At 35.7% G+C, this 25,715-nt stretch overlaps 1 protein-coding gene across 2 annotated transcripts in view; it reads left to right on the plus strand.

Moving 5' to 3' along the window:
- The window catches only part of mboat2b (membrane bound O-acyltransferase domain containing 2b), a 37,522-nt gene extending 12,179 nt beyond the window's left edge, over positions 1-25,343 (plus strand). For both annotated transcript variants that reach the window (XM_046836602.1, XM_046836603.1), the window contains exons 2-13: positions 5,484-5,629; positions 10,542-10,619; positions 13,630-13,725; positions 13,876-13,931; positions 17,059-17,113; positions 17,878-18,061; positions 18,553-18,745; positions 19,137-19,240; positions 19,327-19,391; positions 20,806-20,938; positions 22,165-22,316; positions 24,289-25,343. In XM_046836602.1, coding sequence (XP_046692558.1) covers positions 5,484-5,629; positions 10,542-10,619; positions 13,630-13,725; positions 13,876-13,931; positions 17,059-17,113; positions 17,878-18,061; positions 18,553-18,745; positions 19,137-19,240; positions 19,327-19,391; positions 20,806-20,938; positions 22,165-22,316; positions 24,289-24,436 — 1,410 coding nt within the window. In that variant the 3' untranslated portion in view covers positions 24,437-25,343. The remainder of the gene's footprint in view (positions 1-5,483; positions 5,630-10,541; positions 10,620-13,629; positions 13,726-13,875; positions 13,932-17,058; positions 17,114-17,877; positions 18,062-18,552; positions 18,746-19,136; positions 19,241-19,326; positions 19,392-20,805; positions 20,939-22,164; positions 22,317-24,288) is intronic.
- The last annotated feature ends 372 nt before the right edge of the window (positions 25,344-25,715 follow it).

Raw genomic sequence — 25,715 nt, forward strand, 5'->3', positions numbered from 1 at the left:
ATATATATATATATATATATATATATATATATATAAATAAAGGTTTATTTTGGTTTTATATTTATTCATTTATATTTTTTATAAAAATGTTCAATGCTCAAAATGTTTAAACGCGTTAATACAATTAGTGCCGTTAAAAATAATGAATTTTGTCAGCACTAATATATATATATATATATATATATATATATATATATATATATATATATATATTAGTATCTCACAAAAGTGAGTACACCCCTCACATTCCAGCAACCATTTTAGTACAGACGCTCCCCACTTTACGAACATTCATTTTACGAACAAACCTGTCTGGAGTCGGAAAAATTCAAAACGGAGGAGAGTCGCCGCTAGCTATACCATAACGAGTCTACATGATGCGCACTAGACTAGGGTGAATTAATTTTTTTTATTTCATTTTATAGTATTTTTTATAGTATTTATAGTTCTTGCATCATTAGGAGATATGCATAGTCAATAATGAACACAGTAACAACTTACGAACAAATTCATGGTACGAACGGTCGTTAGGAATGTAACTCGTTTGCGAGGTGGGGAGCGTCTGCATATTTTCTCGAGGGGCAATACTATAGTCAATGTAGTCAATGTGCAGCTTGTACAGCTGTACAGATTTTCTGTCCTCTGAAAAATAATATACATCCATTATTGTCCAAATATCTGGCAACAAAAGTGAGAACACACTAAGTGATAACAGCTGTATGTTGTGTATCTATGCAAAGCACCATGTCCTATTTACAGAGGTGGCAAAAGGACACACATCCTTCACTTAAGTAGAAGTCCAGATACTTATGTTTTAAAAGTTGAAGTACTGACTATACCTTTTTACTCAAGTTAAAGTGAAGAAGATTGGGCTCTGACATGTACTTAAGTAAAAAGTAGCCATTACTACTACCTATTTCAGTGTCACGCTTATAACTGGACCTCACATCAAATGAATATTTGGCCTTTCAATCGTTTTTAATACTCTAATCAAAATAGACATGGACAAATATGGATGCTTTATGCAAATGTATGTTTATTAATAATGAAACCAAACTTAACATGGAGCGTGAAGACAAAATATTCTTGTAAATGTTTAAAATTAATTATGGTGCTTTAAATTACGTAAATCATCAGGACACTAAAAGGAATCTTTGCTATGTTTCCACATGAACGGTTAATGAGGTGAAGACACTGTACCTCTTCTAACTTTCATACGGATTACATAATCAAAAAATTTGTTTTCGATGTGAATTAATTTATTTAAAAATATTATTATTATTATTATTATTATTATGTTTGTGAGGCAAGTATTCACTGAGCTTCAGGTTGGTTTATTTGTGTCCCTTTTCTGTATTTGTACTGTATTCTTAAAGCGCAGCATTTTGTTGTTATTATGATTGTGTACAAAAGAAAGTAGACCCCTTTACAGATTCAAATGATGTATTGCTTTTATCTGTGCCATCCAAAAAGACAGATTAATTTAAGTTTGTTTTGGTGTTATGTGGAAAAATGCCACACTCGCTGGTGCGTTTGTCGACCCCCAGACGGTTCAATGTGCATTATGGCGGATTTTGGTGCTGATTTTAGTCTTGGCACATCAGTAAAACAAATGTTGAATTTTTCAGTGGCGTTTATTCTTCTATATTCATTTATTTATATTTTTATTAAAAACGTTCCAAAAAGAAATGCGTGCTGCATTAATCGCGCGTTAATTACATTAGTGATGTTTAAATGAATTTGCATTAACGCGTTAATTTTGCCCTAATTGATATATTAATACAAAAGAATTTCACATTTTGTTAACTGATGAATGTATCCAGGCTGAACAACCATGATATAGAACACAAGCAGAGAAAAGATGATGATCAAGAATGTCTCTGTTGTCAATCAATCTTTAAATCACAGACTCCCTCTGTCTCATCCACAAAACCCCAGACTTCTTGTTGGCTTCTGTCTTGCACGTTGTTTGCTTCATAAACTAGTCTACATCTGTGGTGTGTGAGAGCCAGGAAATGATACACCAGCGGTAGATTAAAAAAGCTGCGCAATGACAGGAAATAGGTTGATTTGCTAAAAACGGCACGCAATGAGAAGAAAAAATCTTGACATTTAACCAAATACATTAAAACTAAAGTAACAAGGCTGGTTTGAAAATGTAAGTAGAAAGTACAGATATTTGTAAAAAAAAGTAAAAAGTTGTCTGAAAAATAAATAGTAAAGTACTGATACCAGAAAAATCTACTTAAGTACAGTAAAGTATTTGTACCACCTCTGCCTATTCATCATCTTCATGTTTTTGTCTGCTTGCATCATGAATTAGAGCAGTTAAAATTTGGTGCTTTGAGTACAGTTCTCTCAAACTGAACACTGGATGGCATCTCATGGCAAAGAACTCTCTGTGGATTTGAGAATTAAAATTGTTGCTCTCCACAAAGATGCCCTAGGCATTAAAAAGATCACCCTGAAACAGTGAGTTACAGTACAGTGGCCAGGGTCATACAGAGGTTTTCCAAGACCTGTTGCACAAGGAACAGGCCATTTTTATTTTTAACATAAATAAGCCGCACCTGTGTATAAGCCTGTCTACACTAAAACTAATGAACTTTACACAGGCTTTACCGAAAGACAGTGTCTGTTACACGGTGTAACGGTGAAATATGTTCTGGCTCCTTTAAGAGCAGAGCGGCATTTTGGGAACAGTACGTCATTGCATTCTTTCGGTATTACTGTGTGCGTGTGAGACTGAGGATTATGAGCTCATTATTTTCTGATGCTCGTTTCTATGTTTCTTTGACTAACCCATAACGCTGTTGCCAAGAAAAATAAAAAAACTCAAGACTCAATGCGCTACAACAGTTTGTATCTAAACAGTAGCCGACCAAGAAAGTCATTGTTCACTGTCTTCCTCCTTCCTTTCACAACTACAGTGGTACCTTGACCTACGAGTGCATTAATGTACGAGTTTTCCGAGGTACGAGCGGTCACTCGGTCGATTTTTTTTGCTTTCTTACGCGAGCAAAAAAGACGCCGCTGCTAGATGGCGAACCGAAGCCAGAAAGCGAAGATTGTGACGAAAATTAAGATAAGCAAAGAAGAAAATTTTTTTTAAAGTTTAGGTATACGTAGTGTACAGGAGTATAGTAAAACACGAGTTTTCCCTCCGCCTCCGCTTATCACCTCTACCCCTTCCACACACACACACACACCCCACGGCGTTTTCGTTAGCTTAAGTCGTCTCATCTCCAAGGAAAATACACTGAATAAAACCTTATTATATCTTTACATTCTCTTTCTATTATGTTTTTATACAAGATTTGTTATTTAGAAATGTATTTTCCAATTGTGTCATTTTGAGGGTTGGAACGGATTAATGCCATTTTTTATTTTTAATATGGAAAACTGATTTGATGTGCGAGCAAATTGAGATACGAGCTCGTCCACGGAACGAATTAAACTCGTGGGTCAAGGTACCACTGTATTGCTCTCGGGAGTTTTTCTTTTGGCATCATCGTGCGTTTAAAAATCACCACCGGTGAAAGTTTTTTCTCCCGATGCCGTGCAGCTCAGAACTCTGGTGAGGTGCGTTGCTTCCGCTCGAAATTTCATTGGTCTAATGTTATGTCGCTCAGTTTTTTTGGCTTGAAGTTTGTGAAACCGGGGAAAAGACCCAGGAAAAATCCATAAACTAGCCGCTTCGTTGTTTAAGCCGCGGGGTTCAAAACGTGGGAAAAAGTAGCGGCTTATAGTCCGAAAAATACGGTAATGATTATTAGTATGGTATTTCTTGCCAACAGATTTTTTATTTTTTAATGCGATGTGTGAATGTATTAAATTCCTAAATTGCCATGTTTTTCCAGCTATCATTTATTATAAGCTATAATGGACACAGTCATTAGCATGTTCCTGACTGCACATTGAATTGTAAATTAGCTTCAGTGCTGATTAAAACAAGTGCATAACCTGGGCTCTATAAAGAATCCAATCCTGCTAAAGTACATGTGAATGGAGCAGTGAAATGCACTTCAACCCCTTCACTTCAACTGCTCAATCTTTCTTTCTTAACAAAACAGACTTGAAAAATCTGCTCTCTCTCTCTCTCTCTCTCTCTCTCTCTCTCTCTCTCTCTCTCTCTCTCTCTCTAGCTTTATTTCTCCTTTCTTTTGCTAGGCAAGTTAGGGGGCTGTATATCATGCTGCCAAGAATCTCCCATAATCCCTTTTGCCTAGTGTATGGGTCCAGCTGGGCTCTGTGACAGATGTATTGAGTGTCGCAGAACAAGCGTTTTGTTGTGGGTTTTTGAAGTGCAGCTGCAAACGAGCAGATTGTAGACAGGCAGCTAAACAGATAGTGAAGGTCTTCGTTCTACTGTAATAATTATAATTTTTTTTTTATAAACACAGCACTTTAATTTTATACATTCACAATAGGTTGTAAATGTTATCTTGCTACTGATATTGGCTGCTATTTTCATAGGACAAAGTGCTAAAAAATTCTTCATTTCAATGTATTGCATTTGTCCAGTTTTCCATTTCTTGCCTTTCTGATTTAGATCTAATACAGACTAAGGCTTTGTTCCTATATCCATATACAATCGCATGTAATGTAGAAAACGTCCCTGTTTTAATTTGGTCGTATTGCATATAATAACCTTCAAGAGTTTGGCTTCAATTATACTGTAAATGTAATTGGCACAATAATGGGTTAATACTTTGTTGTTTTCCTCTTTTAAGATTGGGATGTTTGAGGAGTGACATTGTGTCTCAAGAAATAATAGAAGGATGGACGGAAACTATGTAGCATCATTAACTGGGATAATCAAAGCATTCTCTAGTCTCAAGCACTGTACTGCAGTACCAGGATTTAAAGAACAGGACAGGAAGGGAAGGCACTGTGCTTTATCTAGGGCAAAAGGCATTCTGGGTACTGAAGTATTAAAGAAATTCTACTGCTTTAACCAGACATTGTGCTGTTGGAAAAAGTGCTGAATCATTCCTCACAGAAAGACTTCGGGGAAAATGGAAGTGCAAGTCTACTTCCTCGGAGACTAATATCTTAACATCCAACTTATAGCTGTTTTGTGGTGAAATTAACAGATTTTAAAACAACAGATCCCAGTATTATTATTATTATTAGTTTTTTTGCTTTATGTCCCATATGGACTTTGTTTCTCTAGATTGCAATTGTCTTCTTTATTAGTGTAGATGAGCAATTAGTTAGTTAGAAGTGTAGTTAATTCACGTAATGACAACAAGCTCACAAATTACTATTATTATATAAACAGTATGTATGTGTGTATGTATGTATGTATGTATGTATGTATGTATGTATGTATGTATGTATATATATTTTAGAACTGGATTTTCGGATCTTTTTTCATTCCATATGGGCTAAATCTGTACGTAGTGAATACATCGTCATCCTGAAACACACCATGATATCATTTTGTAAGTGAAGTAATTTAGAACCCTCCTTTGTTTCAGGTGAATTTTGTGGCATGTCAGCTTTGTGCGCTCCTCTCTGCCTTCTGTTTCCGGCTTTACCTACATCCCAGTAAGACGAGTCCATTTGTGAGGCATGTGGTGGCCACGCTGCTCGGCTTCTACTTCGCCCTCTTCTGCTTCGGCTGGTGAGCCACTGGGGATGTGGGGATTTCTCTTCTCTTTCTCTATTCTCTGTGAAAGCAAAACACAGCAACGAAATCTTTTAGGATGATTTTTGCAGAAGTTGCAGAATATAAAAAATAAATTAAAAAAAAAAAACAAACAAAAAAAAAAAAAAAATATATATATATATATATATATATATAATAGCTAATTTATTTTATAGTTATGAGATCTATAGTTCTGAAATAAAACACCTACATGTACAGTGATTATTTATTTTATATCATGTGCTAGATATGAATGATTAAGTCTGCATGAGTTACATCTACATGGGAGCTAGAAAATAGCTTGTTTCGGGTTTTGCAGAAACGGCCACACCTCTGCTTAAAACATACCAAAATAGTCTTGTGATTGACTGGCATCTAATCCAGGGTGTATTCCTGTCTCCTACCCAGTGTTTGCAGGATCCGGATCCACTATGGCACGGACCTGCATAAAACAGGTCTCTGAAAATGAAATAATTGAATTAGGCATAGATTTGAGGTTTTTTTTTTTTGTGAATTCCGTTCTTGCTTTTCAGAAATACGATTATACAAATGATCTATAAATATGAATTAGTTTTATTGGCACATAGCATGAGTCATCACTATCCTCCTCTTCTCTTTCAAATTAACGTGTAACTGTAGATCACGTTTACTGATTGCTGTTGCAGAAGCTCTTTAAACCAGAGCCATTCTACAGCCAAGTGTTATTTACAGAGCAAAGAAAAAATATGTATGTAGCATTCAATAAATACAGAACAGGACAGTTTTGAGGTTGGAGCATCAGAGAAGATATTTGTCTTGTTAATGCGTTCGATTTATTAGTATAAACCAGACAGTGGCTAATAAGCAATGGGTGAATTCTCAGACCTGCAGCAGTCTGGAACTGTTGGTGACGTGTTTACAGGCACAAGCTTGTTAAGTTGCCACACAGTTTTTAAGATAGTTACCGACAAATTAACAAATTAACTAGCCAAAAATAAAGAAAAAAAATGATATATACAGTATGTGTGTCATTTATTTTTATATATATATATATATATATATATATATATATATATATATATATATATATATATATATATATATATATATATATATATATATATATATATATATATATATATATAACTGATTTCTTATTTTTTTGCATGTTTGAAACACACATTTTTCAAATCATCAAACTAATTTGAATATTAGGACAAAATAACAAGAATGAACACAACATGCAGTTTTTGAATGAAGGTTTTTATTATTGAGGGAAAACAAAATCCAAAACTACATGGCCCTGTGTGAAAAAGTGTTTGCCCCCCTGTTAAAACTGTGGTTTATCACACCTGAGTTAAATTTCTCTAGCCACACCCAGGCCTGATTACTGCCACACCTGTTCACAATCAAGAAATCTCTTAAATAGGACCTGCCTGACAAAGTGAAAAGATTCTCAAAAGCTACACATCATGCAGAGATCCAAAGAAATTCAGAAACAAATGAGAAAGAAAGTTATTGAGATCTATCAGTCTGGAAAAGGTTATAAAGCCATTTCTAAAGCTTTGGTACTCCAGCGAACCACAGTGAGGGCCATTATTCACAAATAGCAAGTAGCCGGCCAACCAAAATTACCCCAAGAGCACAGTGACAACTTATCCAAGAGGTCACAAAAGACCCCACAACAACATCCAAAGAACTGCAGGCCTCATTTGCCTCAGTTAAGGTCAGTGTTCATGACTCCACCATAAGAAAGAGACTGGGCAAAAATGGTCTTCATGGCAGTGTTCCAAGACAAAAACCGCTGCTGATAAAGGTTTGTATTAGTTTTGCCAGAAAACATCTTGATAATCCCCAAGACTTTTGGGAAAATACTTAGTGGGCTGATGAGACAAAAGTTGAACTTTTTGGAAGGTGTATGTCCCATTACGTCTGGCTTAAAGGTAACACCGCATTTTAGAAAAAGAACATCATACCAACAGTAAAATATGATGGTGGTAGTGTGATGGTCTGGGGCTGTTTTGCTGCTTCAGGACCTGGAAGACTTGTGATAAATGAAACCATGAATTCTGCTGTTTACCAAAAAACCTTGAAGGAGAATGTCCGGCCAAGCTGCTCAAGTTGAAGCGAACTTGGGTTCTGCAGCAGGACAATGATCCAAAACACACCAGCAAGTCCACCTCTTAATGGCTGAAGAAAAACAAAATGAAGACTTTGGAGAGGCCTAATTAAAATCCTGACCTGAATCCTACTGAGATGCTGTGGCATATATATATTACTATTATTAGGGCTGCAACAATTTATCGATAATTACATTTGTTGGCAACGAAGGCCGTTATCGATTAGTTGGGCTGCTCAAGTAACAGCTTAGTGTGACGGTAAGATAATACAGCCGCTTGAAAAAGGCAGAGAGTAACAGGGTCAACCAGCAGCAGAAAACACACTGGTGTGATGGATGAAGGTAACATCTGCACGGTGAGCAGAAACTGTATAATTTTCATCATGTGAAAATGGTGTAGTTTAATGAAGTGCTGTTGTAAACTGTTTGTAACGTCGGGACAGTCGCACTGGATCTGTTCCGTCGTGACTCGCGAGCATCAGGTTGCGTAATCAGCAATCTTTCTGCGTTTCTCAGTTTCATTCTCTTTTAATAGCATTTGTCTGCTACAACAGTAATTTATCTGTTTTCAGACGTGATTTACTGCGGCTTTACGTTCACTTGCTTGTTTTCAATGTTTGTATATTGAATTTATGCATATATCATTTAATTATTATACAAAATTTCATTCATTATATATTCTAAATGCTTAACTAAACAAAATGACTGTTTTTTTTTTAGCATGGTTGTCAACTTGGCATCTGCAAGTTTATACTCAAATGATTGATTTTTTTTTTTTTTTTTTTTTTTTTTGTTTGTTAAAACAACGCAGCATGAGTGAATTTGTTCACAGGAGAAATCCACCATGCACTCCTCAACCAGCATCCGCTATAAGCTTTATAATGTTCAAATTAAAGATAGTTAAACTTCATATCTGGCTTTTGCATTTTTTTTTTAAGTACATGTTTATACATAAATACCCTGAATAAGGGTTCAATATAGTTAAAATAAGCAAAACATTAAAAAATTATTTGTTTATCCGATTAATAAAAAATAAAAAACCTGATTTATTGGATATATTGGATATATTGGATATATATATATATATATATATATATATATATATATATATATATATATATATATATATATATATATATATATATATATATATATATATATATATATATATATATATATATATATATACACAGTATATCCCCCGTTTATCTTGGTGGTTACGGTCCAAAACCGCCCGCGATAAAGGAAACACCATGATAAATGGACGCCACCCCAATTTTGCTTTATGTATACAGTTGACATTAGGTAATACATTTTGCTATATACATATATATAAAGTTTTGAATGCTCTAATTAACATGGCCGTGGACAAATATTGAGGCTTTATGCAAATGTATATTTATTATTAGTGAAACCAAACTCAATGTTGAGCATGAAGTTAAAATATGCTCGTAAATGTTTTAAAGTAATCATGATGTTTTCAATTATGCAAGCTAAGGATGTTGAGGATTTCATTGAGAGTAATGAGGATGGACAGGATTAGAAATGAGTTTATTAGTGGGACGGCGCCTGAAGGACGTTTTGGAGACAAGGTGAGGGAGGAGAGATTGAGATGGTTTGGACATGTGCAGAGGAGGGACATGGGGTATATCGTTAGGAGAATGCTGAGAATGGAGCCACCAGGAAGGAGGAAAAGAGGAAGACCAAGGAGGAGGTTTATGCATGGGGTGAGGGAAGACATGCAGGTAGATGGTTTGAAAGAGGAAGATGTAGAGGACAGGGGGTATGAAGACGGAAAGAAGAAGAAGAAAAAAATGGTGTTTTAAATTACGTGAATCATCAGGACACCAAACTGAACTTTTGCTATGTTTCCACAAAGACGGATTGAATTACCGGGTGTGTGCACTATGGCTGGTTTTGGTGCTTCATTTGAGACTTGGCACATCAGTAAAACAAATGTGTAGTGATGAAAAATGTTTTTTTTGGTGGTGTTTAATTTTTTTTTTTATAGCTGAGTAAAGAAAGGATGTCATGAATAAATTTGTGTTGCATTGAAGGTTTTAATTTCGTCTCATATATTTATTTATTGATATTTTTAATAAAAATGGTCAAACAAAAATGCACGATGCATTAATCACGCGTTAATAAAATCCGTTAAAATGAAATTGTATTTATTTTGGTGTGTGTGTGTGTGTGTGTGTGTGTGTGTGTGTGTGTGTGTGTGTGTGTGTGTGTGTGTGTGTGTGTCTCTGTCATGGCTGTCAATTATTCTTGAATATATCCAGACAATTTGACTTTATTGACAAATATTGACAGGCATGTTGACTATTGACTGGGCTTTAATGATTAAGTCGTAGTGAAGGACTTTAGCAAGGTCATTTTACCTGGTTTCTTGTTTTTTGTACTTGGAAAGAGAAAAAGACAAATAATGGAGAGGGTGGTTGTAAGGGTTGATGAAAGGGGATGGAGACAAGAGCATATATATATATATATATATATATATATATATATATATATATATATATATATATATATATATATATATATATAAAATCTGAACTGTTTACAGGAAGTCTGTTGTCTTGAAAAAAAGAACATTTCCTCGTTAAACTAAATCACAAAATTTACTGAGAGAGAGAGAGAGAGAGAGAGAGAGAGAGAGAGAGAGATTATATTACTATTAAGGTGCCAGTTACCAGCAGTTGTTTGTACACATCTGTGTTGATATTTAACCCTTTACATCTGTGTGCTTGTGATATGCTGTAGCATTTGTTTTTCTTTTTGCGGCAGGTACGCGCTCCATTTCCTGGTGCAAAGCGGCATCACTTATGGCATCATGATCTTGGCAGGAGTCGAACACATGCACAAGTGAGTAGGCAAAACCAGCCTTGCTTTTGGTTTCCTACATTAACAGCTGTGCCTCAAGTTAGTCAAAGAAGTTGGGGGGAGGGGGGGGGGTGTAAGTATAAAGTATTACTTCTTTTGACTCGAAATAATATTTTATACTTACATGGATGGAGCTATATTACGTTTGTTCGCAGTCGTGTGCAGACTGTTGGAGTGTGATAATGATAAATGGATCAGATTTGTTGACTTGTTTTTGGAGACGGTGTGGAACATGTGCAAGTGGCTAGCTAGTCTTATTGTCTTCCTGTATGTGGCAAATAAGGGAATTTTATCATGTGAACAGGGAATAAAAAATAATACTAATTCCAAAGATACATCAGGTTTCCGGCTGAGGCTGACGGTACATTATGACACTTACAAATTTTGTTTTAATTGTTTTTATTTATTTAGAACCAAAAATATCCTCCTTCACAATTTTTATTTTTAAATCTGTACTACAAGAAACAAAAAAAATATCGGTAAAGATTTAATCTTATTTGAGTTGTTTTAATGCCCCTGTTTACTTATATTGTAAGATAATTATTTTACTCAAATACCATATTTCCCAAGGAATAAACGCTTATTATATTGTATTGTATATTGTATTGTATATTATAATTGTAATTATAACAAACCAAAAAGAAATTACTGAATGAATTAACCAGTGGTGATGCCGTCTATAAGTCAAATTAAGTCCATAAAGAGCAATATGGACCATCACCTTATTAAACATGCTTCCATGGTGAAGCTTTCTGTAAGATGTTACTTGGAGAACAGTCTATTAGCATTTTTTCTGCCACATCAGAGGATTTTATCACATATTACCTGAAAGAAAGAGAAACTCTAAGAGCTTTGTGGAAGACTGACTGTTTATAGCTGCTACAGTGTAATCGATGACAGGAAGTCATCCGCGTTGATAAATGCTCAAAAAGTAATAAAATTTTATGCAAGTTGCTGCAAGACAAGATGAACAAAACACTTTAGGGTGGGCTTGTTTTTTATTTATTTATTTATTTATTTATTTATTTATTTCAGGCCATGTTGGGCCACGTAACCTCCTTGTTTCTATAACCAGATGGCATGTTTGTGTTGTATTTAATTACTTGATTCGTGGTTTTGTCATTTTAATATAACAATGTAAGTTAAGGGAACAGTAGTGTAAAGAGTTACTGTATGGTTATAGATGTTATGAGTAATCAATATTCAGAAGAGGTGAGGCCTCCAAGGTCATAGACATTTTCACGCATTGGAACTACTGAATGGAAAATGCCGGCCACACACAAACGCTCACACATGCTTACTTTTATATCTTCCTACCTATTATGCTTGGTGTTCTCAGCTGCAGTCCTAAGGGACCTGTGCCATGTGCGTCACCAGCCGTGTTTTACCTTTCATGTGAGCAAAATAATAAGCTGTGAGGTAAAGAGTCAGTATCTCTAGGAAATAAAACGCGAGAGTGGTTGAATACATATCAAACTGAGCATACTTCATGTATAGAGCTGAACATTGTAATGCTAAATATGAGTAAAAGATTTTGGGGGATTTCCATTTCACTAAACAGTATAATATTTGCTGTGTTATGTAGTCAGTACCCAAAGAAACGCTGTGCTGGGTGTTTGGGTAATTCCATGATGAGCCTTAAATTGGCCGAAATCTATTATGAGGTGTTATGTACCGGAAGGTGTGAGGAGGTTGTGTCAAGCCGCCCTCGATTCTGAAGAAACACCGGTGTCTGTTGGCAACACCACAGTGTCAGTCAGTCATTTTCAAAAACATGCAACTTGCAACCACACACTGTTATCCCACTGAGATTCAGTGATAATGAAACACCTATACAGGACTAACAGTAAGTGTATTAAGCTTCCTGTGGGATAGGTTTGGATTTCAAAGGAATGTAGATTAGAGATTTAGCAATTTATCTTTATTGAAAACAATGTCCCGTCACCACACACACACACACATATTGGTTGCTGTGTTAAAGCAGGGACCAACATTTCTTTCTAAGATACTTTACATTAATTCATGCACTGCATTAATCCATGATTACATTCTTTACCCATTTAACGACGATGTTAAACCTCTTGTATAAGTGGAACAGCAATGATGTCGAGGCAGACATGTATAGCATTGCAAAGTGATGCAAAACGTTGTCATGAAAAGCAGCACTAATTGCTGAAGATGTACACTGCATTAATGTGAGACTTTATGTATTTCATCTTTGCTTTATAGCAGTGAATCAGTGTTTTTAATGAAATACTTTGTGATTAAACGACAATAATGAGACAGCTATATAACATAGAAGGCAAAAGTTTGTTCACCTCCCAAAAGCAAATATAAAGGAGGCACATAGTCAGGTTGCCAGGTGTATATATATATTATGAATATATTTTCTTTCTGTCATCTGTATAATAATGTAAGACTGGTTTAGAATTGTGGCATTACTTGGGCAAACTTTATCCTTACATAGTGTTTGTTCTTTGGTTATGCTGTAAAGGGCATTTTTATTAGGGTTAAACATATTGAGGAATTTATTGCATAGCAGTTATATTAATCTCCTTGTTTACTTAAATTCACTCTTTTAATATACAGTGAAACCTTAATACCCACGACCTTGACACTCGCGACCTCTTCATTTGGAACCGGACTAAGAATAACTTGCGAAAAATCTAATATTTCGCGAGAAGCCGCGAGTGTCCCCGAAAATTAAAATGTTTATTATATTATTCATTTAAAGTAGTAAATGAAACATTTATGACAAGTAATTCACAATTTTTGTTGAGTTTACAGTACATGCACAATTCCCCTTGAAAAAGGAACCATCAAAAGAAGAAAGTCAAAACCTTGCGATTTGTTTGTTACTCTCGAAGGGTCATATAACGTAACCCCCGCGAGTATTGAGGTTGCACTGTAGTATATATTTGTAGTAGGCGGTTCCGATCTCAAGTCTCCAATCTTGATTAACAATAATGTCTGAAGCATTGATTTGTTTCAGATACTGTTTGGTGTTTGCCCTGGCGTACCTCAGTTTCTGTCAGATCACACGAGTGTATGTCTTCGACTATGGCATGTACTCAGCTGATTTCACAGGGTAAGAATGGTGCATGTCAAACTATATTGTCAATTGTTTTAACTGTTGATTGCTTTTTAAGACATACATTTTTATTGCGTTTTTAATACGTTCCACAAAAGTGTACCCGGATTAACTGTTTTTCTCCTTCCTGTCTTGCTATGGTTCCAGGCCAATGATGGTCATCACACAGAAGATCACCAGTATGGCCTTTGAGATTCATGACGGTGAGCTTTGTATCAGTTCAAATGTCAAAAAGAGCCTGTATGTATTCATTCATACCATGTGATTGAATTGCAGCTTATATTCCTTTCAGATTCATTTATTTTATTCACTTACTCAGAATATATTGCTAATATAGATTCATTCATTCTCTTCACTTGCATGCATATTTAGTTCAGCACACACAGCGAAAAAAATATATAGGCGCTGTGCTTTATTTGAAAAATGCAGGTGTTCATCGGGCATCCGCTGCCAAAAGCTTGGCGAAGCTAATTAAAGCACAGGGGGATGAATGATGGAGGAGGGCTGAAATTACCGCAGCAGGACCTTCTGTCCTCTTCTCTCCAGCACAGAATGAGCAATGACCTGCGTCATGTTGGTCTCATACTATACATCTTTATCTGACTTATATTAATAATTTACAGTGGCTTCCATCTTTTACATTCTTTCCTGCCTCTGTTAGACCAGCTGTGGTCTCCAACTTAAAGAAACCGTTTGTAGTTTTCTTTACTGAATGAAAGGGGAATTGGATTTAAAAATTTCAGCATTTATCAGACATTTTTTTATCCAGATTGACTTTAAAAGGAGGCTCTGTCTCAATGGAAATTATCTGCATGCTAGTACATATAGGTCAGGGACTAAAAGCTAAACCAATGTTAGTTAGGAACACTCTCAGAGAGGTCTCACCACTACTTTGTTCAACTAGGTATGGTTAGTAAATTGGTTTTAAAGGGAAAGTGGGAGAACTTTCAAATCAGAAATCATTTATTGAAAAGGAAAAACGACAAACTGCACCTTAGTGTATTAGTTATTACTCATTAAATACTTTGGTTACTGGCCAGGAACAAGCCCAAAAATCATTATGTATTTTCAAATAGTCAACTTTATACACTTTCAATGGCCTGACCATATGAGATTCAATGTGCTTTTTGGAAAGTCTATTTCACATTTAGTTTTCATTTGTTGTTATAATATCATCCAGTCTTCTAGAAAGATGTTCCACCAGATGTTGGATTATTGTGCGGCAAAGGCCTGGGTTGCATTCAGTGTTCCAGGTCAACCCAGATGTGTTCAGTGGGTTCTACTCTAACCGTTTTTTTCATGGGGCTGGCTTTGTACACAGGGTCATTGTCGTGCTGGAACAGGTTTGGTTCTTCTTGTTGAAGTCAATGAAACATGTAACGTTACCACATCCAAAGACATTCAATGCAATAGTGTAACCTTTTTAATGGTAGCAGTTTGGGAAGGAACCACAAATGGCTGGAAAAGACAGGCGTCCCAATACTAATGTCCATATAGAGGAAGTGAAGTGTGCATTTCCCAAACTAATTGCTTTTTTCAGACTGCTTTTAATTGAGGAATTATTTCTGCCATTTGTCACTTCATCATGAGCTAGACTTTAGCTGAATGTGGGCCGATCAGGTTAATCTCATCAACACGCCAGCAATAACGCAAAGGATTTTGTGTGAACCTCTTCCTCTGATTCATCTCCCCTCCTCAAGCAGCAAAACACTGATGAAATTCACCTGTCGCTACGGCATAAACTAGGAGGGAGTGAATTTACAGCATGCTGCCTTAGTTTCTAATTAGTTTCATTCGTCAGCCTGTGTGCTGGGTGTTTAAAGAAAACCTTGTTCTTGCGGCTTTTTTCAGTGCACTCTAATCTCATCAAGGATAACAAGTAACTTCCTATAAACCTTAAAAGGCTTTTGATTTACAAGGGTTTTTATCTTTTATGACTTAACATCCTTTATTTCCTATAATGATGGACTCCTGTGCTTTCATTTTCAATCCACATTAACATTGAATATCCTCTTTCTCCCCTAATCTGCTGCTTACTTATGGCTCAACAAATTAAGCAGCATTCTGAATTGTGTTGTTTCCACTGCTGAGTAGTCGTACCAAACCTAAGTATGTGTGCTGAACCAGGTTACCCATCTTGTATACCCATCAGGTATACTTTATAGCTGACAACACTCAGATGGGTTTTTTGAACATCTTGTTCCAGGTTAAGTCCCCCAGTGCTGTTATTCTTCTGCGAAGGCTTTCCACTAGATTTTGGAACCTGATTGAAGCGAATTGTGTTCATTCAGCTGCAGGCGCATTAGCGAGGTCAGGCAGTCATGTTTTTTGAAGAGGCTTTGTTCCTACTCGGTGTTTTAGTTCATCCTGAAGGTGTTCATTGGGGTTGAGGTCAGGACTCTGCAGGACACTCGAGTTCTTCCACAACAGCCTTATCAAACCATGTCTATGTGGACTTCAATTTGTGCACAGCAGTATTGTCATGTTGGAACATGTTTAAATCCAGTGATGGGAAAATATAAATATAAAATACAATCGTTCCAAATGTGTGCTGATATTGTGACAATATATTGGGGAAGAGTCATACACAAGTGTGATGGGAAGGTGTACACATACTTTTGGCTGCAACACAATTTCTTCGTTGTTTGGTGTCTTTTTATAATGAGTGGTAAAGTCTGCACTCAAACGTCTCTCTGATTTTAACACACTTGTCTCAGAGTAAAGGTTATATGAAAACATGACAGCAGTACACATTTTAATTTACATTTATGAAAATTTTCAGAGTGAATTACAGTTATCTTGTTTGTATAACTGAGCCTTGCTTAAGCCTTATAAAAGCCTTGCTTAAGGGCCCAACAATTGCAGTTCACTGCTGTTTGATCAGAAGTGCAATGTCTTAAATACTGAGCCGCCACCACCACCACCACCTTTTTATTTAGATGTGCATGTTTTTTTTTTTTTCTTTGCCTCAAAATGTATATATTAAAATGCATGTCTATTCTTAGTGATCACCAGTATACATTTTTCCACATTTATGCAATATTTAAACAATATTAAGGCTGGGTTGGAATGCATAGCTGCAATGTGCTGATGAAAATGTGCAGTGATTAGCATATTAGCATATTTATCACAGTAAACAATATTATCATACATGATTGTTGAACCTGATTTCAGTGTGTTACATTCACTAAATCCTGGGGGTACAGCCTGCTGTTTCTAAAAGAAAAGATGTAAAGGATCCAGTTTTCCTTTAAATGCTGATTGACAAAACAACAGCAAGTTTTTACTCTAAACAGTATATGGATGTTTTTCCTTTCTGTTTGTTCACAGGAATGGCTCGAAAAGAAGATCAGCTTAATCAGAGTCAAAAGCTGCTGGCCATCAGGTATGTAAAATAAAAGCAAAGAAAATAATGGCCTTTTTATGGGATTAAGGAGATTTATTTTTATTTATTTTTTATTTTTTTGGATGAAATCGGCCTTTAATGTGCTATTGGCCATGTTTTCTAGCATTCATACCTTTTTAAATCCTTACTGTGCTAGAGGCTAATGAGACTGTCTTACGGAAATTCTTGACCTCCTATAATGTGGCAGAATGCCAACTGTCCCTTGTGAAAACACTTTACATCGTGCCTGAAAAAACACTGAGCTGAATTGTTGTCTGCCATGCTTGTTTTGATATGAAGGTTTGCTTATGAACAAGAAATTCTGTAAAATCCCAGGATTATTGTCGGTTTTGTTATTGGAATACCTAAAGGACAATCCAGGACAAATTACCATCTGAGGCATGTAGTTGTAGCTGCTGTCTCTGACATTTTTAACATAGGATTGTATACATCTTGTAATAAGTATATATTACATGTATATGTTTTCATGTTTGTCATGTTCAATGCACGAAATAGAGCATTATACATTGCACTTATATTATAAAAACACCCTTTAAGGAGTAGCCTTCTCTAGCTATTTTTTTCTAATAGGCTAGAAATCAACCAAGCAGGGTAGTTATAGTCATTTAAAATGCAGTCTAACCGCTGTAAGTAGGCTCCTTGCGAGGACCATATGACCTTTGTTGAGTTCTCCAGATGATTGTAGCTCTTTGTGTTATGATATATTTATTTATTTTATATTTCCCCTCTGGTTGTGTTTTCAGGCGGATGCCCAGTCTTCTTGAATACTTCAGCTATAACTGTAACTTCATGGGCATTCTGGCCGGTCCCACCTGTTCCTACAAGGACTACATCGCCTTCATCGAGGGAAAGCCCTTCCGCCACAGAGAGCAAGAGAGCAACGGCAGACTACAGGGGAAGACCAGGCTAAATGACCCTTCACCTAATGTAAGGCCTGAATTGAGGTATAGCATTTATTAGTACAGACAAAAACAATTAATATTATATTGAACCTTCATTGAATATATAAGAATATCAACTATTTATCAGCGTTTAAGTACTCGGATGCTATAAATATACACAGGCAGCTCTCACAGAATAAAGATGCATTTAGCAGTAGTTTATTTATATTTAATTGGACCTTATATTAATAGCCTGATCATCCATACTGATATGATTTTGTACTCCCAATTGATAATCACCTAAATTTTTTTTTTTGTCCAAAACTAACTTTTGTTTATATAATTTTGGAAATAATGATGTATTTTAAATCATGAGTAAAGATGATTTAGTTTTGCATTTAAAAAAAAATATATTATTCACTTAGGAGTGAGAGAAAGGAGAGGCTGATTAACTTTTGTATGAATTACATTGGTAATGCAGCTGCTATATTGTAAGTGATAAAAGGAACTGACTTGTTTTTTTTGTACCGTTTGCAGATGGAGGTTATTCGTAAGCTTTCCACCTGCTTCCTCTCTCTGCTAGTCTTCCTCTCGGTCTGTAAAGTTTTTCCTGTGGAACGAAATGTCGATGATGACTTCATTGCCACCACTCCCTTCTATGCCCAGGGGGTCTACCTCTATCTGTCCATGCTGACCACTCGGCCGAAATACTACTTTGTTTGGACTCTCGGTGCGTGTCGCTGGCTATCTCTATCTCGGTTTTCCGTGTCTTTCCATACACGACGTATTTGCAGCCTTTCGCTATATTCATTTGCATTTCATCACCTTCTCCCTTCCAGTGAGTGCAGTATATATTATATAATCATGTAAGATGATCACAAATAGCCTCGATATCCTTTTTCTGGCATTGCCATGTGTCGCATGCTAAGGTGACATGTGGAAATGTGTAGCCCTTTATACTTTTAGCTAAAGTCAGACAATACAGGCTAGAAAAGTCTTACACTGTTAGGAAAGTCTTTTGTCATGTCACTGCATCACAAGAGACTAAAACACAGGATCTGTAAATAGGGTAACCTGAAATGCCTTTAACACTTATTATATCCTGTGTGTGATCTGAACAGCTGATGCAATCAACAACGCAGCCGGCTTTGGCTTTAATGGCTATGACAGTGACGGAATGCCTCGATGGGATCTTATCTCCAACCTGAGGATAATGAATATAGAGGTCAGTCTATACCCATTACCAATATTTCTTTGTTTATGAATCAAAGATGTATGAAAGGTTTCATTTTTCATATGTTCTTCTTTCAGTTCGCAACCAGTTTTAAAGTGTTCCTTGATAACTGGAATATTCAGACTGCCCACTGGCTCAAAAGGTGAGAGTGACTTGAGTCAAGCTTTAAGATAAAGCTTTTTAACAATCTATATCAGTCATGATACTTGTGTGGTACAGTAGTTAGGGAAACTGATCAGATATTGGGTAAATTCTTCCAAACATCCAAAATATTAAGGGGGCCGATTTTCCGCCAAATATATTTTGTCATCTTTTCTTTAAAAATCATAGCATTTCATCTATTCACTCGAATATATTATCATACATTTCATTTGAACAACAATGTTTGTTATTGTCTAGACTTATTGTCTGCCTGCTAGAATGTTGGTGTGCAAAAACCTAAAGTTTTCCACCGTTTTGGTACCTAACTGCAATTTCCTCACAAGAGTGAATGTCAGATTTTATGTTGTTGGATGTGTGGCTCTGTGCCATAGTGAAACAGACAGAACTGATTCAGTTTGTAATTAGATACCAGCTGGCAAAATGTCTCTGGTGTTGCTGCACCACAATCTGACTGCTGTTGTGTCTCATTACTTTTGAAGGTAACTGAATTTTAAAATGCAATGCTGCTTGTGAGTGTGCAGGCAAAAGAGAAACATCATTTAGTACAAGAACACATGCAGGTTTCAGGGGTCTGGGGTTGTTTATAAAAATGTATGTGTCCAATTTTTCAATGTAATACAGTATTTTTTATTGCAAAATATATTACCAGCAATAAAGTGGGATAAAAGTGGAAACTTTGAGTGGAAAAAAAGCATTTATTATGTTCTTTTACCTTAATGACAGTGTGGCAAAATGACAACAAATTTGTGTAAACATATGCTGCATTGGAAAGAATGAGAGTCTTGAAAAAACTGGTCTTTTGTACAAAGGATATAAAGACAGCTACCATCATAGACTCATGGTCATCATCACTTTCTGTTTAGTTCCAGCCAATATTAAATGAAAAATAAAACCCCTGATTTTCAGTGACTTTTGAACCCCCATAGTAGGTATTACTAAATGTTTTTCTAGATTTCCACATACAAACTTTGCATGTTTAACACAATACTTTACTCACATTAGCATGTAAATCAAGAGTTGAACAAAGATATGAAGGCACAGAATGATAATTTGTTTTGGAGAGTGCCACCTCCTGGTGGGATTTAGCATTGCTATTGCAGCATGGTCTTTTTAAAAATGATATGCCTGGGAGTTGTTTGCTAAAATGTGCAATGATCAGAGCTAATAAATATTATTGAGGAGGAAAATATTGACACTAATCCTTGGTTCACATTTATGAGAAGGGTGTTCAGGTGAGCACTATTTTTAAGGCAGACTGTGTGCAGTATATACAAGTAAACACATTACTATGGTACTCTGTGTAAATTGATGGGTAATTATAGCCATCTGCATAGTTTTATAATGTCTGTTGTTCATATGTCTGTTGTTGCAAGCTTGTTGTATTTCTTGTGCAGGGTGTGTTACGAGAGATGTCCCTACAATCCTACAGCTGCCACCTTCCTGCTTTCAGCAATGTGGCACGGAGCTTACCCAGGCTACTACCTCACCTTTCTCACTGGCATCGTGGTCACGCTGGCAGCCAGGGCGGTGAGGAGCCTTTTCATGACCCAAAAACAGAATGCTGACATTGATCAGATTTCACATTTCAACACAAGAAACAAATTACACTTTACTTCTTTTGGCAACAGCACCTTAAGTGAATCAATACTATAGTCCATATTTCATATCACATCAGTTTGGGGGCTTCCTGGAGAAATTTTGAGGCAAAGTCACGAAGTTCTGTTAAGAGGGAGAAAATGACCAAATGGCCAGAAACTCCAATACAGTAGTTTAATTAATAAATACAAGCAATAAAAAACTTTTATTTAACAAAAGCAAAGCATTCAGGGATATGTTTAGATGTAGCATGGCGAGGTACTGATATAGGATAAAGAGCCCTGGGGTGCAGTCAGTGTTTTAATTCATCCCAGTGGTGTTCAGTAGGATTGAGATCAGAGCTCTATAGCAGGCCCCTCAAGATATTCCTCTCGAACCAATTTTAACCATATCTTCATGTAGCTCACTTTGTGCAAGGGACATTGTCATACTGGAACAGGTTTGGCTCTCCTAGTTTAATTAAAGGATCATTTTATTGCCACATCCAATGACATTCTATACAATTGTGTGCTTCCAACTTTAGGAGAGTAAGATTGATGCCATTGATTTTGTAGTAATGTTTAGTGTTAAAACAAATAATATAAATGGAATTTAGAGTGTTTTTATATTTGCATAAATACTACACATATTAGCTGTTGTCGGCTAAAGTCAAATCTTTAAACTTTGAGCTAATCAAATAACAGACTACAGTCTGTATTTCTTCCTCTACATGGAGGAGATCGGACTTCAGTGAGTTATTGCAGACACAGTTCAGGAAGGAGATTGATCCGCTTAAGTAGTCAGTTACTGTGGAGCCTGTCAGGCGGTTAACAATTAAGTAAGATGGATAGAAGGCTTGGTTTGCTGCATGCAAAAAGAACTGCTATGAAAAAACAGAATCTTAATATCTTAAAGTTTTTGAGTATTAGTTATTTCTTGGTCTGTTTTTATTTTTTGTTTTGTTTCAACAACAAAAGCTACAATTGCACTTTCAAATGGTACCTACATTTTAACCTGAAATGCCCATCCTTAAATTCAGGCCCAGAAAATGTAAACTAAAGCTTCAGATGTTTATATGTGCCCCATCCAACTCTGTTATAAATTGGAATATTTAACAGCTGTATTTTTTTCCTATTTTTTTACATTCTCTGTTCATGCTTCCATCCCTCTATGTTTAGGTGAGACACAACGTGAGGCCGTATTTTTTGGGTTCACCAGTGCACAAGCAGGTGTATGATGTCATCACATGGGCGAGCACACAGATAGCTATTTGTTACACTGTGGTGCCCTTTGTGCTGCTGTCTGTAGGTCCTTCACTCAAATTCTACAGGTACGATTATACACTGACACTGATCTGTAAGTACAATAACAGATGTTGATTTAATCTGACCACAAGCTCATGATTTGTTATTTTTTATCAAAAATATATTTATCACTCAACAAAATAAATGGATAACGGCATTCAAATACTAAATAAATATGTACCTCTAAACGTCTAGTAAAAGAAAAATAAGAACGGACAACTGTCTAAAAAATTCATACTTTTAGCTTCTAGAAAGCCATTTAATCATGTTTTTTATTTCATTTTTATTTACATTTGTGTTTTAATCTTTTGTAAAAAAATACACAAAACATACTGTAATGTCTAAAGAAATCTAAATCTAAAGAGAAATGTCTGAAGGATCCATTACTTCCTCATACTACATAGCCCTGTATATATAAAACTGTTCTCAGCTCTCAGGAAAAGGGTTTGATTATCCTGTGATGTGAGGTGATTTTTTTTATTTAATTTATTTTATGTATCAATTTTCTATTTCATTAAAAAGAAATACATTTGTAGAAATGTTTTTTTTTTTAATGTGTCGCTGTTAGATTTTGACCAAGAAGGATTTAATAATAAGACTTAATTAATAGGCTATTTACTAATTCCTGCTATTCACTTAATACACTTAATTAAAAATCTATAAAAGTGAGATGAAATAAAATGTTGTTTTTTTCCAAAATTGATGTGCTTATGTGCTTATAAAATTATATATATATTTTTTTTTTTTGCCTGCATTTGATATTGAGCTTCTGTGTCATCCACTTTAATGCTGTATGATTTTCGTATTGGTGTGAAACTATATTTTCGTATTGGTGTGAAATTATATTTCACACCTTGAAGTGGTTTTAATAATTTCTGTAAAATTTTACAATTTCAAATGAATACCGACGCTCCCCTCCTTACGAACGAGTTACGCTCCGAACGAATTTTTGTACCATGAATTTGTTCGTAAGTTGTTACTGTGTTGGTTTTTGACTACGCATATCTCCTAATGATGTAAGAGCTATAAATACAATCAAATAAATATAATAAAATATTTAAATATACTAAAACAAATCAAATAATCGAAATACTGTATACAATATTTTATAATAAGGAATAAAAAAAATGATCATTTAAATTAATAATAATAAAAAAATTTGCTTAAAGAAATAAATTCTCCCTAGTCCAGTCCGCATCATGTAGTCTCGTTACGGTCAACGACTAGCTAGCGGCGACTCTCCTCCGTTTTTAATTCCTCCGACTCCGAACAAATTTCACTTTGAGGACAGGTTTGTTGGTATCCGCGAAAGTTTGTCAAATGAATGTGGGGAGCGTCTGTACACACATTTATTGTACATTTAAAATAAATACATGTGCTCTAGTAATCCAAAACTATGGCACTCCCACTAACATTTTATATGAAATATATTGATTGAATTTACAGCTGTTTCAATTCTGCATGTTGTTTAAAAGAGAGGAGGAGAGCTGATCTGAGGGAATATCTCAGCATCATTCCTAACCACAAACCTACCATTTACAATCAATCCCAAACATCGGTCATCAACATACCACAAATATACAATGTCTCCCATTTTGTTCTTGTATTGTGTTATGATTACAATAATAGATTCTAATACAATAATAGTGTGTTATTAATAGTAATAATAGATCCTAATACAATAATAGTGTGTGTTATTAATAGTAATAATAGATCCTAATACAATAATAGTGTGTGTTGTTAATAGTAATAATAAATCCTAATACAATAATAGTGTGTTAATAATAATAATAATAGTAATAATAGATCCTAATACAATAATATAATGTGGCACTTTTCCGATCTTTATTTTGTTTTAAAGGCATTCAGTCGTTTACAGACTGTTGAATATGAAACAGACATTTCATTACTATTCTATGAAATGCTTTGTAAGTAACAGCCTTACTTTCTCTTGGTCTTACCCTCTATTCCTTCTCTCTTTCTTTCTTTTGGTTTCAGGTCTTGGTATTGTTCCATCCATATAGGCTGTGTATTATTGGCCATAGCTCTGCCGGTGAAACCTCGGCACCTGAGGCTGAAGGAGCAGCATAGCTCTGTTTCCACCAGCACTGCCTCTTCAGACAGCCAGAAACCCAAAACCACATGAGCCAAGAAGCCAGACCCCGATTCAGCACACTCGAAGGCCGACACTCCTACTGTAAAACTACACATCTGGAGAGTCAGCAAATGAAACTTATAAACCAACAAACATACAAACTAGCCCCTGTCTGGACTCATCCAGTGCGTTGTCAAACTAATCTGGGCTCAAAACACTGGTACCAGAATTTATTGGCTACAGGGGATGGGTTGAAATGTGACTTGTGGTGTTAGGATGGGACACTAAGGAAACTCTGATGTATTGAATTTTGCATATTTTCCTTTAAATTCCCTATCATTACTTTAGGAGTTGATGTTGTGACATGCAGGCTGCATTGTTGTGCAGGAGACCGTGCCACTGTTACTAGAAAGCAAAATGAATGAACACTTGGAGAGTTGTAAGACGATTATTAAAAAAATGATTGAAAGGGTTTGAAAAGAAAAAAAGCATTACCACTTCGGACAACAGGTTAACACTGCACCTATGCCAGTTTGCAAATAGTCGTCATTTTCCAATTCATCTTTTACTATCTTGAGTTAGGCTCCTCGGAAGACAAGCCAAGGACACGGTAGAAGTTGAATCGGAGATTTTAACCCATCTTCTAATGAGGTTCGTTCAGGCCATGGCATGTTATCTTTAGTTTAGTATGCCGTATCTTTTGATGCATGAGGTTGCATTTCTTCAAGTTTTTCCTTGTTGCAAAACATTAAACAGTTCACTGCAGCCTCATTGTTCCTCATGAAGCTTTAAGACATTCTTGACACGTTCCATTTTAAATGTGTGTTAGAAAGACACTTTCTAAAGAACATCAGTAAAATATCAGAGTTAGCAATGAAAACATAAGAAATGTTTGCCCAGTGATGCGAAGCCCAACTTTGTAAATGTGGTGATTAAATAAGAATTTTTTGTAACACTACATGTGGTGTGTCTATTGAATTGCATTTCATCTCAGTTTATCTTGAAGATGATAATATCCAATAATTAACAACAATGTTGCATTTCTGTCTAAAAAGCAAGCTGTCTTTACAGAAAACAATAGCAGGAAGGAGAAAGGGGTATGTTTTAAGTTGAATCTGAAAATAGAAGTAGATTGTGCAGTAATAAAGATCTTCAAAGTGTAGCATTCTAAAGTTTGGGGATTTATGGCATTGATATTGGTCTGGTCTTAGGCAGGACCAGTAGAAAATTATTGGGAACAAACACCTAAAAAGAGTAGAACAACATATTGTTTGTTACCTTGTGAAAATGAGCAGCCAGTGCAGTTCTGTTGGAATAAGGGTGTAATGTG

Source organism: Silurus meridionalis, chromosome 23 (assembly GCF_014805685.1).
Source record: "Silurus meridionalis isolate SWU-2019-XX chromosome 23, ASM1480568v1, whole genome shotgun sequence".
Taxonomy (NCBI): Eukaryota; Metazoa; Chordata; class Actinopteri; order Siluriformes; family Siluridae; genus Silurus; species Silurus meridionalis.